This window comes from Pelecanus crispus, chromosome 4 (genome assembly GCF_030463565.1).
Source record: "Pelecanus crispus isolate bPelCri1 chromosome 4, bPelCri1.pri, whole genome shotgun sequence".
NCBI classification, from domain to species: Eukaryota; Metazoa; Chordata; class Aves; order Pelecaniformes; family Pelecanidae; genus Pelecanus; species Pelecanus crispus.
The window spans coordinates 58,525,251-58,539,118 of NC_134646.1; the positions used below are offsets into that span (position 1 = coordinate 58,525,251).

Sequence of the window (13,868 nt, forward strand, 5' to 3'; positions counted from 1 at the left end):
GTTACAGGCTGCTGTGTGCTATGCAAATGGTAATACAAAATAAAATAGAAGAACTGGCCTTAGACATATATAAATTAACAATTCTTGGCTTGCAGACTTTGGTAAATGTACACATAGGTATGGTTGTTTCTCTGTTTTTAGGAATACACCATAGATATAATTTTTGCCCAGACGTGGTATGACAGTCGTCTAAAATTTAACAGCTCAATGAAAGTGCTTATGCTTAATAGCAACATGGTTGGAAAAATTTGGATTCCAGACACTTTCTTCCGGAACTCAAGGAAATCTGATGCTCACTGGATTACAACTCCAAATCGTTTGCTTCGAATCTGGAGTGATGGAAGAGTGCTATACACTCTAAGGTGGGTTTTTATTAACTGGGTAGAAAAAAAAACCCTGTTATGACCAAGAATATGAAAATAATGGATGTAAGTCAAATCCTTGGCATCTCCTTTGTTGTGGGCCACAGGAGTTTGCAAGGAGTTTATTAAAGGAGAAAAAAAAAAAGATGTTTTGATCATTAAAAACATGAAAATAATGGCATTGAAATACATTGCCTAGATAACTGGATAAAGACAATTGAAGGGGATAGCAAATTTTAATCTCATTTAGGTACAGGCAAGATTAAAGAAAAAGATGTTATGTAGCATGTAGCACGATGTGGTGGTCTGTAACTGACATACTGCAGATCTAGTCATAAATTGTTTTGCAATTTTGTTTTCTGTTCTAAATAGTTAAGTATGTAATTTCTACCAAATTATGTCCTGTAAATAAAAGATGAAATGCTTCAGAAAATAAAAATCATAAGAAGTTTGATTAAAGCTAAGGCCCCAGTCCTGCATATACTTCTTCACATGTTTACCTTTGCAAGCTATGAAAATCAACAAATCTGTTCATCCAAATTAGGCATAAGCAAACAAGTTGGTGATAATTCTTCTTGGCAAAGGGGGGATGCTTGGGCTGGTTTTAAACTTACCATCTATATCTGTACGGAGTCACTTATCAAACAGTTCTTGGAAGGCTGTAGTCTACAGAAAGCATCTCAGGATCATCTCTCAGTTTTGTTTTTTAAGTATGCCTAAAAAACCTTGCAATAAATTAGGAGCTGATTGAGAAGCAGTCCATGCAGAGGATATCATAAATCTGACTCTGCTCTTAAGGGTTTATTTATTTATTTTAAACAAAAAGGAGCACCTTTTAATGACTTTCTTTTCAGTCATTTACACTGTTTTCATATGCAGGCTAGCTGTATTGTATGAACAATTTATAAAAGTCTTCTGTATCAGAAGTAAGAAGAATTAGAATCTTTTAAAAGGATTCTCTTCACTGAATTTTTTCTTAATATGTTTCATTTGAGAGCATACAAATATCTCCGAGAGCATGTTTTAAACAGTTTATTACGCTGTTGCTTATAAAAATCTCTAGAGACCCTCTTCTGTTCACATGCTATTTTTTTTTCTTTTTGTATCTAACAATTCTAGAATCATACTTGGACTTTACCCTTCCATTGTCCATTCAGTTTCAATGTACAATTTCTTTTAAACAGGGTCTAAGTAAAACAAAGAAACAAAACAATGCAACCAAAAAAACCATGTGAGCTCTCCAAGAGCAATAGGTTAGAATTATTGTGCTAGAGTATGAGCATCTGTGTAGGTGAGGATATGGCCTGAATGTGGCCTAAGGTGGAGTAACATTGAGAGGTTCATATGTTGGTTATTGAAGGATCTGACAGCACTCCAGGTTCACAGTCTCCCCTCTACCACCACTCTTTCCCGAATGGTACTTGAGGGAGCAGATGTGGTGATTCTGTTAGTCAGACTTACCGAGTCTCCTCTGAGGGTAGTCTTTGGTCTGTCCAGTGCACCCATCAGTGATTCCAGAGCTAGCTGTGTGGCTTTTAATAAAAGTCTGGTTTTGTTTTCTTTTTCTTTAAGTATTTGACTATCCAAAGGTTGAAAATGGAAAACAAAGGCAATAAATACATATACTGTTTTTGGCAATCTGTAAAGCATCTTCAGAAGGATGCAAGTGTTTTACTTGTAAATGTGGGGTTTCTTTTTCTAGCCCCCTCCCCAGTATATGGCAAGAAATACACTTTCCCTTATAAACTTTTCCTTGGTCAGGACAGATTTCAAGAAAGGTCCTAGTGATGCTTTGCGTGGAAGAACTACTTTGTTCACAGACTTATAGGGCTTTCTGGCAGCGCATAGCAGAATCTTCCTTTCCCCTTTTTTTCTAGTATGTAAGTATTGCATACAGTCCAGTATGTAAGCATTATGCTAATTTTCAACGTTGATTTTAGAAGACATTCTGGCTTTCTTCACTGTGTTACCAACAAAGGAGGAGCTATTTTAAATGCAAAGAAGGCAGTTTGTAGTCTAGCCCCTTACTGTAGCTTCCTAGTGAAAGTTATCAGAACTGGGTTTTGCATTTGTTGCTTGGAAAGTCTTTGGAAATCTGTGATAGTATTTTCAAAAGCAGCAAGTGATTCAGCTGATACTGTTATGAGTCCTAAACTACTTTAAAAATGTATTTTAGCTGCCTGAATTACTTGAATGCCTTAGACAGTAAATGAGTAGAAATATCAAGTCTGCTCTTTCCTATCAGTACTACTGTCTTCACCAGAGCTGCTTCCATGAGTATAGAGCAAGCCCAAGAGTGTCCGCACTTTCTCTCTTGTGTATATAGCCACCAGATACAATGATGCCAAATGCAATTTGACTTGACAAATGTGTTCTTCAGCAGTTTCCTTTATTTGCTATTATAAACTCCCCTCCTTGCCCTGCCTTCAGTCCCTCCCTTTTATCCCCTATTTCTGGTAGAGAGTTGAGAGATCCCCCCAAATCAATTGAAAATTTTTAAATGGCTCAAAATGCCAACTGAAACAATGCAGGTCCTCAGGTTGCATATGAAAGTTTTTGTTCTTTGGAGGTGATGCTGGATGTTTTTTACAGATACACAGTTGGCTATGCATAACATCCATTAATTGGCAAAATTTATTTCTGTTCATGTTCTTTACTTACTTGTCTGAAGTGTCTGGATGCTTGAATATAATCTGTTTTCTTTTTTTTTTCCTTCCTTTTCTAATTAGGTTGACAATTAATGCTGAATGTTATCTTCAGCTTCATAACTTTCCTATGGATGAACACTCCTGTCCACTGGAGTTTTCAAGCTGTAGGTGGTAAAATACTTTTTTTTTTTTTTTTCCCCCTTTACATTCAGGCTTTAAATTTCCTTAAATTCTGGCAGCAAGAGAGCAAGTGTTTACTTTTTAAAGTCTTGTAGTGAAGGAAGGAACTGAGCTGTTTATGTTTTGATTAGATTTGTTGCATTTTTAATGCGTTATTAAATGCAGTAATGAATGAGTTGAATTACATGGATTTCATTTAGTTGCAACTTTAAAAATAATCATATTGCTTAGGAGTCTGATACAATGCCCATTCCAGTTGATGGAAATCTATTGCCCTGGAAGAGCTTTATTTTCTATGCCTGCCAGACTTGCCAGCTTTGAATTAGTTCCATGTGGTATACTTAAAAGGAAAAATAAGTTCTGTCTTCTTCAACCTGTTCCTGCAAATGCTTAATCAGTGTAAGAAGTCCTTCTCCTTTCAGTGGGACTTATTTATGTGAGCATGAAACACAACTTTTGGGTTTCATTTCTTTAATATAAACTATATTAAAAAAAATGTTCCTAAGGGAATTGTGCTATTACTGGCAAAAGAAACCCAAACCACCTGAACACAGCTAAACGACTTATTCCTAAATGTGAGACTTAATAGGCAATGAAATCAAACTTCAGTGATTCTTTTTAAATTAATGTTTTCATTTAGTACTTCCTTCTTGAGCACTTCCAACTAAATGAGCTTTGGTAGCTCCATCGGTTAAATAGTTGTGCCACACAAGTGAGTCTTGCTTAAGTTAATTTCTGCCTTTCTGCAAGATAATGTGGGTCAACATGTGAGACACATGAAAATCAAGAGGGTTGCACTTCCTTAAGGTTGAAGTACTGGACAGTGAATAAGGCAACAAAAATCCATTCTGGGAATAACAGACAAAGAAATTTGCAATAAATGTCAATAGGAATTTTATCAAATTATGTACTAATAAGTGTTTGTCCTTTTAAGTTCTTCATGCTCGGTTAATGATCATGTATATTACATTTATGTATTAATTCATAGTGATGATTCTGAGCCAAATTTTCATCTCTGAGTTCCAGAATATTGTGTAGATACTTCCTAAACATTTGTATTTACATAGTTTTTGATTGATCATACATTTAGCTGGGCTTAAAACTGAGGCTAGGTATTTTGTGGTTAAATTTTAAGTGTATCAGGTGGACTATAGATTGGCTTTCTCTCTGATCCACTTTATGTAAACAACTTCAGACATCACAAAACATGCTTTGATATATACCGTGGCTGAACACTTGATTTGCTCTATTTTGTTCTAGATGGATATCCCAGAAATGAAATTGAATACAAATGGAAGAAAACCTCTGTTGAAGTGGCAGATCCAAAATACTGGAGATTGTATCAGTTTGCATTTGTAGGGTTAAGAAATACAACTGAAATTTCTCATACCTTGTCTGGTAAGGCAAAGTGTTATTTCATGTAATATCTATGTAGAACAAGACTAACAGATGAAGACACAACTAAAAACCATTTTCAATGTCATGTCAGTATTGTTTTTCTTTTTTTAATTGATAGGTGATTATATTATTATGACAATCTTCTTTGATCTCAGCAGACGTATGGGATATTTTACTATTCAGACATACATTCCTTGTATACTCACAGTTGTTCTTTCATGGGTGTCATTTTGGATCAATAAGGATGCGGTTCCTGCAAGGACTTCTCTGGGTAAGAATGTCTCTTTTCAACCTTGAAGGGTCTGGTACTCCCCAGGAATACAAATCTGCAGCAGGGAGTAAATTAACCACAGTTTATTCTCCTCCAGATTGTGACCATTGGTCACTCTTTCTCTTGAACTGCAAGATTAACAGTAGGAGGATCCTGCTGTGGTTGCACAGCAGGGCTCAAGGAAGGAGTGTTGAGAATGAAAATCTGGAAATCCTGATCCAAGCCTTGTGGATTTGCTATTGTTCACATAGATTTTTTTTTTTCTCCTTTATGTTCTGTGTGTAATCTCCAGGGATGGCAAAATGGCAATGTCTGACAAGTATGATTAAACTTCACGTAGCATCATGGAACAAAGGATGTCATTACTACACAGGCAAAAGCCATAAAGATCTGTTTTTTGGGGGGGGGGGGGGGTTGGTTTTTTTTTGGGGGAGGGGAGTGTTTTTATTGTTGGTGTTTTTTTTAATAACAGAAATGATTCCATTGTTCTTTTAAGCCCGGGATAGGACAGAAAATTTGCAATCAAAGTTGCACTTCAAGCAGTTAAGCTTATAACTCACAAAAACTGTCTCACTGTCCTGTTTTTACTACAAACAGTACTGGAGTGTGTTGCAAATTCTGCTACAGAGATAATTCTGTGTTAGTGTCACCTTGGCTGACCTGTTTAGTGTGGTGTCAGTCTCCTATATTTGACTGTTTAGGATTCATGCGCTGCCTTGGAGAAGAGTCGTAGTCCCCACATAAAGCAGGATGGACAGGGGTGTGTGGAGCACACAGGAAGCACACTAGCAACTTCGAGCTTAGCAGTGACAGATGCTTTTAGTAAAACCGGTGACAGCAGCATAACCTATTGTGGGGGAAAGACCAAGAGCTGAGGGTGCATCTTAGGAAGTGAGAGATGTGAGTTAATTTTCCTCAACAGCTTATAGGATTGTGAAGACACTATTCCCAGGGTCTAGGAGCATTTCCTACCAGAAGGATGAGTCCAGGCTTTAACTCCCTGCCTTTCCCGCTGAAATTGGACCACTGTGCAGTCAAGCCTGTAAGATTAATGAGTCAAGAAAGAAAGTAAGTGAAAATGAGCATGGCTCAGTAGCTTAATGAAAAGGTAAGGGAAGAAAATCCGAGTCTTGGATCTGAACTTCATGCTATTTAAAAGTACTGCAAAGTTTAGTGAAGAAAGCCTAAAATCTTGATTAAATAAGTGAAACTGTCTCTTGAGAGTTTCAAATCTTGATTTAGAAATTTATTATAAGATTTTTTTTGTCTGACTAATCATTGGACATCATTGTGGGTTCTGTCTGGAAAGACACTAGCTATAACAGGAAAAACTGTTGCATTGATATCCTGCTAGTTCTGTATCCAGTTTGTTCTTTTCACGGAGTACTTTTTCTATGCCATGAACCTAGCAAATTTGCCTTTGATCTCATGGTTAAGCTAGAGTTTTCATGCTCCCACTTCAGCAGTACTAACCTTCATCTACTTGAGTTGTATTACAAAGGTCTGCAATACAGTATTTACAGCTCCCTGCAGTTAACTCTGAGTTCCTTTTGTGTGAACATGCGGAAGCCATCATTTGACAGATTGCAGGATGACTTTTCTCACATGGAGATGTTCTGGTGAAGAAGAAAAAGAATACCAGTCAAATAGACACTAATTTATAGTAAAAGACTGAGAAATTAAGACAAAAAAGCCAAAACTAAGCAAGGTCCACCGTGGCAAGCAGTCATGATGCTGTGGAAGATTTTGTCCCTGTGCCAGCCCCCTGTATGCCTTTCAGATAGTGGAGAGGGCTGGGAAAGTCCATGTCTCCCTTTGTCCTCACTGAACAGAAGTCACTAAGGGGAATGGTGGGTGTCACCTCCCACCTGGAGGCTGTGCTGGGGTCTGGTACACTGAAAAAGCTTGCGCCTTTTTCTACTGTGTGTGTTGAGAGATCCTGGCAGAGTGTGGTTTCCCAAAGCAAAAGGTTTGACATAATTCAAGGTATTCAGATATTTAATTATGCAGAGAAATGCCTAATCAATTTTCAAAAGCATCTAGTGGGAGCAAAGCACTTTTGAAAAACTCTGTGGTTATTTGTTTGCCCTTTTAGGCATGTAATTTCATTGGGAAATCTGTTGCAAAATCACTACTGCTTTCCTGCTGCAGGATCAATCCATAGTGACCCCTGATTCTGTGCTTTGATTTAAAAGCCATAGACAACCTTAGACTGGTGTAACACAGTTTTTTGCAATAAGCCTGATCATGTAAATAACAAATTATTTGTGTGTTCAAGTATTGCTCTCCAAAGGAATGGTCACATCTTAATTTTGGATTGCTATGAAAAAGGTTTTGCATCTCCCTGAAACATGAACTATAAGAAGAAAGTGTTAACACCTTCTAAATGTTAAACCAGTAAAGAGTGGTATAGTTGATATTCTGAACGCAATGCTATTAAGGCCAGCTTGTTCTTTTAATTAACTTGTACGTAAGTGAATCAAGGGAAACATTTTCTATTACTTAAGACACAGTATTGAAAAAATGCCTAGTAACTTAGAATGAGACCAGAAGGCCATGAAGGTCATCTAGTTTGACCTGCTACATGTCAGAAGCAAACAATTGAAAGCATTATTCCTTTTTCTTGTGTTTTCTGAAAGTTTGAAATCATTGATAAATAACATACCTTTTTTTCTGAATGTTTCCTTTTGTACATTTTAATCTTTCAAGAGCCTTTTTTTTAATCTTTCAAGAGACTTTTTTTGTGTTTATAAAATTTGCGTGCTTTTTTGTACCTGTTTGCCTATTGTATTTGTTGTCTGTGTGGATTCTATAACAGATTTATAAAATTACACAAACTTTCTCCATGCCTTTGTTTATTCAGTGTGTGTTGAAAATGGGAGGGATGTAAACTGAAGGTGAAATGTGCTGCCTTCCTTCTTCATGATCCCATGGTGGCCACTGGATCCACTGGGATGGTTTCTTGCAATAGCACCGATGTGTGTGGGTGTGATCAGTGGTGAACCCTGCTGAGGCTCAGTTCCTGCATGCCTTATGAATGAATTAAGGGCTAATTTGAGGAAGTTTTTTTGTGGCAATATGACTGGATTACTTCTACACTTCCCTCTTCCTGTCTTTTTTTCTTTCTTTCTCAAACAGGCATTACAACAGTGCTGACCATGACAACGTTGAGTACAATTGCTAGGAAGTCACTCCCAAAGGTTTCCTATGTGACAGCAATGGACCTTTTTGTTTCAGTTTGCTTCATTTTTGTGTTTGCTGCCTTGATGGAATATGGCACCTTGCATTACTTTACCAGCAACAGAAAAGGGGACAAAGGAAAAGAAAAGAAGGCAAAATCTAAGCCATCAGTAAGTTTAGCCAAACAAGAAGAAAAAAAAAAAATACAGAATGGTCTTTATTGTAGCATTAATTTTGAGAGACTAGTTCTTAAGTAGAAGGTCTAATGTTCAAAGATAATTAACACTGATATTTATTTTATAATTTTTTTATAGCTGGGGACTTGTACTAATTTTCTGTAAATGAACAAAGGTTTTAGATCATTCCACTCATATGTGAATGAGAACACATGAGCCTAAGCTAGAAGGTGGTTGAATATAATATTCCATGCTACCATACCATGCCCATGCCTGTGGTGCTTCTACTGCTGCCTGTGTAGTTCTGCCCATGGAGACAGTTCTGTCTGGGCACAGTGCTTCTGAAAACAGCACCTGGCAAAGACCCATAGATAAGACTGTAGCAGTAGAGATAATGTAAATGGACTGAAGGTATGAGCATTTGTGTGGGTCTGCATCACCTAACTTGTGTCTTACCTTGCTCATTTTGCAAAGGAAAAAGTGCTTATTATTGGTCAGTATTCTGACTCCCTTCCACTTCAGAAATTCTACTTTAACTCTTATTTTTTAGTTTACTTCCATGTTTATTTCTGGTAAAATGAACCTTCTGCTTTTACAAGTTGATGTTTTTATGGTTTGAATCCCCACATATCCCAAGAACAAGTATTATTCAATTTTAAGAAGCTTTCTGTTCATGTAGTAAGAATACTCGATCTTCCAGAGAATCTGTTGTTGGAAGCCCGTACAAATATTTAAGGCTAATCTTTAAACTAATAAAACATTGAGGTAAAGGCGTTACATAGCTTATTCATTGGAACACTAGTCTTAATATCTGAGGCTTGATTGTAATGGTCTTTTGGAGAGATTAGGAGGAAGGACAATGTTTAAAGCCCCCTTCTAGATCATTTCATGAAAGGAAGCTGGAGCATAGCTGAATCATAGCATCAGTTGTCTTTTCTGGGTGAAGGGTGAATACCACCCGTGTAAGATCAAACAGAAGTGAAATTACAGAAGCCCAGATATGGAAATGCAGAAATCCTGTTATGAACCGTATCCATTCTGCGACTAGTGTCAGAAAGTGCTGGCGCACGCATCTTGAGCAGCGCTGCTGTGGGAGACTGTCTTATTGGGGCCATGCGCTGCTGGGTTAATGCCAGGGGAATGAGAGCCTTTACATTTCATATGGTGAGCTGGTCTGAGTGGATCAGCCGTGTATTTAGGACAAGACTAGTGGTGAAGGATTAATACTGCCCTGTGCTGCCTTGGTCGGACATCTCTGTGATCCTCAGGGAATCCAGCACAGCTGAGAGAACTGGAAAAAGGAAACCTCAAACCTCCTGGTGCAAAAAACCAAATGTGGGCACAATGGAAGGGATGGAAAACAGGCTTTGGCAAGGGCCACAGCTGAGCAATGAGGGTAAAAGGTAACAGAGGCTGCAGAATTTGGGGGTATTCCCAGTGTTAGCATAGCAGATTCAGTTTTAGGTTGTTGTTGAAACGAGGTCTTAACAACAGTTAGGGAACAGGGAGCTGAAATAGGTCTGCTCTCAGCATGCACAACAAGGAAAAAAGGAAGAGGGGAGGAAATACTGCTTTTTCAAACCAGGAAGATATTAAAGGTCAGCTGCTGGCAGATCAAAAGCCATTGAAGTGGTTTGCAAGTATACTCTATTGAATGGAGTAACGAGACTTTCCAGAATCCGTTCACACATCAGACATTCGTGCCCAATGCTTTGAGATTTTCAGTGCATATGACAATTTAAAATGTAGAATGATGGTGACAGACAAATGATGACACTTATTGAGTAAATAGCTGGAGTTTGGACTAAGATTAAAATTAACAATATAATACTCAAAACACTGTTCAGTTGTGTTTTACTGTGTTCTTAAAGCATGGTTTTTATTTCTAAGTAGTTGAAAAACAACCATCTTTTCACACAGAAGTCTTTAAACATGTTATGGCACGTTATAGCTATAAAATCATAATAGATAAGGGATTACTCTAAAAAAAGGGGGGCATTAAATTTAATATACTTAGATGCAAGGATTCTGATTTGATAAATAGGATTTTTTGGTGATGTTTCATAAAAAGCTATAAAATTTCTTGTTCCAAATAGAACAATTAAAGAAGCCATCCAATTAATTAATGGGAAGTTGTACAATTACAAATCCTGGGGTTTTTTTATTTTTTCTTTCTTTTTTTCCCTTTATCTTTGTCAAAGACTTCATTCTTTTTGTCTTGTAGTTATGGGTATGTAACTCAAAAAACCAATTTAATTAAAATAGTCAGTTTAATTCCTTCTGAAAAGTTCTGTTTTACAGGTGTTTTTTCCTTGGAAAACTTGCCTTGCATAGGTCTTCTATTTCTATTGCAAAATGCAATAAAAGCTTATTATTCCAGGAACTGATGCCAAGAAGGTGCAATAAATGATATTGTGAAAAAATGGTGAGATTTTACAAATGATTACAGCAGCTTTCTCTCACAAAATATGTGCTGGCATCATTCAAGAAAGGTAGTGTGAATTGGCTTATATAAATCCACATTAGTAAGGATAACGAGTTTGGGCAGGAAAGATTAAACTTAGTTGTGGATCTTGTTCTGATCATCGTTTCACTTGAAGTGAATGCATCACCTGTGCTATGATCTCCACAGATGATGGCTTTCTTTTGTACATGTATTAGTGTTAATGCAGCATAATTTGGTTTTGGTCCTATCAGAGTATATTATAAATGCTTCTCGCTATATGTGGAGTTTTATCTACAACATCAGTAGGCATGTGTACGAACAACTAGAATGTAGTACTGTATCTATATGTAATTTTTTTTTTTTTTAAGTCTCTGCCAATTGATATAAGTTATTTTCTTGTGAGGTGTTGGTCTTTTTTCCCCCCTTTCCCTCATGTTGTCTCTTTCTTACACACATTTTATGTATCCTCTGTAGGTAGTTAGGACTACAAGATGGCACTATCTGCCTCTCTCAGGCAACCTCTTCAAACCTGTAATTTAGTGGCCAGCTTCAGTCTGTGCTGGTGATGTGAGAAAGGCAGTACTGTTATTTTTTCCTCCTCCCATGGTGTTTCTGAGTTGGGGATTCCTGTTCTGCCCCATTAGTAGAAACAAATCATGCCATGAATCTTACATTGGTGGAACCAAGAGTCAGAAAATTCTTGTAAAGCCCGACTAGGTGTGAATCAGAAATAAGCATCTTTCCCTATGTATCTTCAGCAAAATAATTATTTTGTAAGTCCAAAAAAATTTGAACTTACTTTTTATGTTTTATAAAAATAAGCCCTGCTAGTAATGCCTCAGATTAGGGTAGAAGCATGCAACTGCCGTTTGTTAGTGTTGTCAGTATTTTATCATAACTGAAAAGAATAATGAGGTCGTTTAGGATGATAATTAGCTCCCTAGGTCATCATGTCTAAAAAGTGTTGAAACAGCAGTCTGTGTGAAACTTCCTCTGGTAAAGACGCTTATTAAATAAAGCTATTCGAAAATGTGGTGGATACTGCACTGCTTCAACGTCACCCCTTGGGACACAGGGTGAAATGTCCCTGCAACAACAGAGTGGCTCCTTAACAATGTATAGAGATCTGTGTACTGGCCAATGTAGTTCCCTGGAAGTGGGACAACAGGACTAAAACAAACAAGAATCTAAATGATGTGTCTTCCTGCTTTTCATATTTTTTCCGTATTTTTTTCATTGCCTATCATGTACAATAGTTTAGGAGAGATTCTTCTCTACACTTCAATGCCCAGTTAGTTCTTCTGACCGCATCCTTTCCTGCTGTATTTATTCCTTACATGACAAAATATGGAGATGGTAGAAAAGAGAGAAGACAATGTAAGAGTAGTGTTGATGTAACCTCTATCTTCAGTCTGAAGATTTTAGAAGAGATGCCAAAGGTGGGAGGGGTGAAAGAAAGAGGATTATGGAATAGTTTCAAAAGGTGATGAGATTTAGAAAGAGAAAAAAGGACAGATAGAGAAAGAGGATGTATTTTGAAATATTCAGGAAAACAAGGATGAAGAGTGAAGAACTGTGTGGAAACAAAATAATAAAAGGGGGAAAGATAGGCTGTGGTAGTGTAAGTAAAAGGAAGGTGAAAAGGCAGAAGTCACAAGAAAGGGAACAGCAAACAGTATATGTACTAGGCAATAAAGCACCCAGATTTTTTCTATGAAAATGATTTATGAACCTTAACATCTATTACACTGAGTTTTTACGAGATTACAAGAGGGTTGAATTGTGCCCATAGAAAGTAAAAGCAAGAATTAAGAGCTGAATTAATCAGTTTCACTGACTTGAATGTCATTCTAAGGAGTCTTATGTCTTGGTTTCTAAAGCTGGGGCATATTGTTTAGGGATTTAACATTAGAGGGTTAGATGACATAGCCTGGCCTTATGTGTCTCAGTCTCTTAAACTTCAGCAGTGATGCTGTACTAATCCCATTAGCTTTTTTTTTTTTGGTGAAAATGTAGCCTCCAGAAACACATCCAGTCTTGTTCCAAATGATGGGAGAGCCATCATTCCCTTGGTAGTGATGCTTATAGCCTGCTTGTGGACTTGCTTGTGACCCAGTTGTTAAGCTGTGACTGACTTCAGAATGTTTGTCTATGTTGTATAGATGGGATCAGCTAACCCTGTCTGTGTAACTAATTATTCACTATTCCCAAATCCCAGCACAACCTAGTTTTTACTGTGGCAGGTGAAAATCATTCATGATCCTTTGCCTGCATGAGCTAATTATATACAGCAGTTCATAATTCACAAGGCTCCCCAAACTGTTTAATATTAGAATTTCTGTAGATTGTGCTGAATGTACTTATATCGGCCTTTGCTATGGAAAGCCTACGGAATTATTTAATGTGAGGATAAAAAACCTCTGCAAAACTATATTTTTCTTTTTTGTTTTTCTTAAGAAACCACCTGCAATTGCTGTTCGACCTGGATCAACACTAATTCCAATTAATAATATTAATCATCTCCCTGAACGTGATGATGATTATGGATATGAGTGCCTAGAAGGGAAAGACTGTGCTAGCTTCTTTTGTTGTTTTGAAGACTGCCGCACAGGATCCTGGAGAGAAGGAAGGATACACATCCGTATTGCAAAAATTGACTCCTATTCTCGAATTTTCTTTCCAACTGCCTTTGCATTGTTCAATCTTGTTTACTGGATTGGCTATCTTTATCTATAAATTTCAGAGGTTTGACAAACTCAGAAAAAAATGTTAATTGAACAGTCATTAACGCTTTTCAGTGAGCAGCCAAAGATTAGAGCTGGTCCAAAATGACTCAAATTTTTTGGAAGCTTTAAAAATTTGAAACAATGAGAGGAAATACGGTGATATAGTCTCCTTGTTGTGATCAACTGTAGAACTGATATCAGTATTTTGAAGAGAAAATTTAAAAGTAAATATCCCTAAGATTTAACTTGCCTGAACACACACATATTTTTGTCCAGCTCTGACAAAATGCAGAGTCAAGAGGTTGTGTTATTTAACTGGACAGTTCTACATAAGCTTTCAATTTTAATCCTAAACGATAATGCAGATGAATTTTGTAACATCTCTTACACCTTTACAAAGAAAGCCTTAATAAAGTGGGATTAGGTATTCTCATCCATTTCATCCATAATGTGATGATTTTATTAATCCCTGATTTAAAAA

The 13,868-nt window shown here is 37.0% G+C and overlaps 1 protein-coding gene across 1 annotated transcript; it reads left to right on the forward strand.

The window, feature by feature from the left end:
* Positions 1-234: 234 nt before the first annotated feature.
* On the forward strand, positions 235-13,397 carry GABRG1 (gamma-aminobutyric acid type A receptor subunit gamma1). The gene is made up of 6 exons (XM_075709315.1): positions 235-362; positions 3,092-3,174; positions 4,451-4,588; positions 4,707-4,859; positions 7,998-8,209; positions 13,119-13,397. Exons 1-6 carry the CDS (start codon positions 235-237, stop codon positions 13,395-13,397), a joined length of 993 nt encoding a protein of 330 aa, XP_075565430.1.
* The last annotated feature ends 471 nt before the right edge of the window (positions 13,398-13,868 follow it).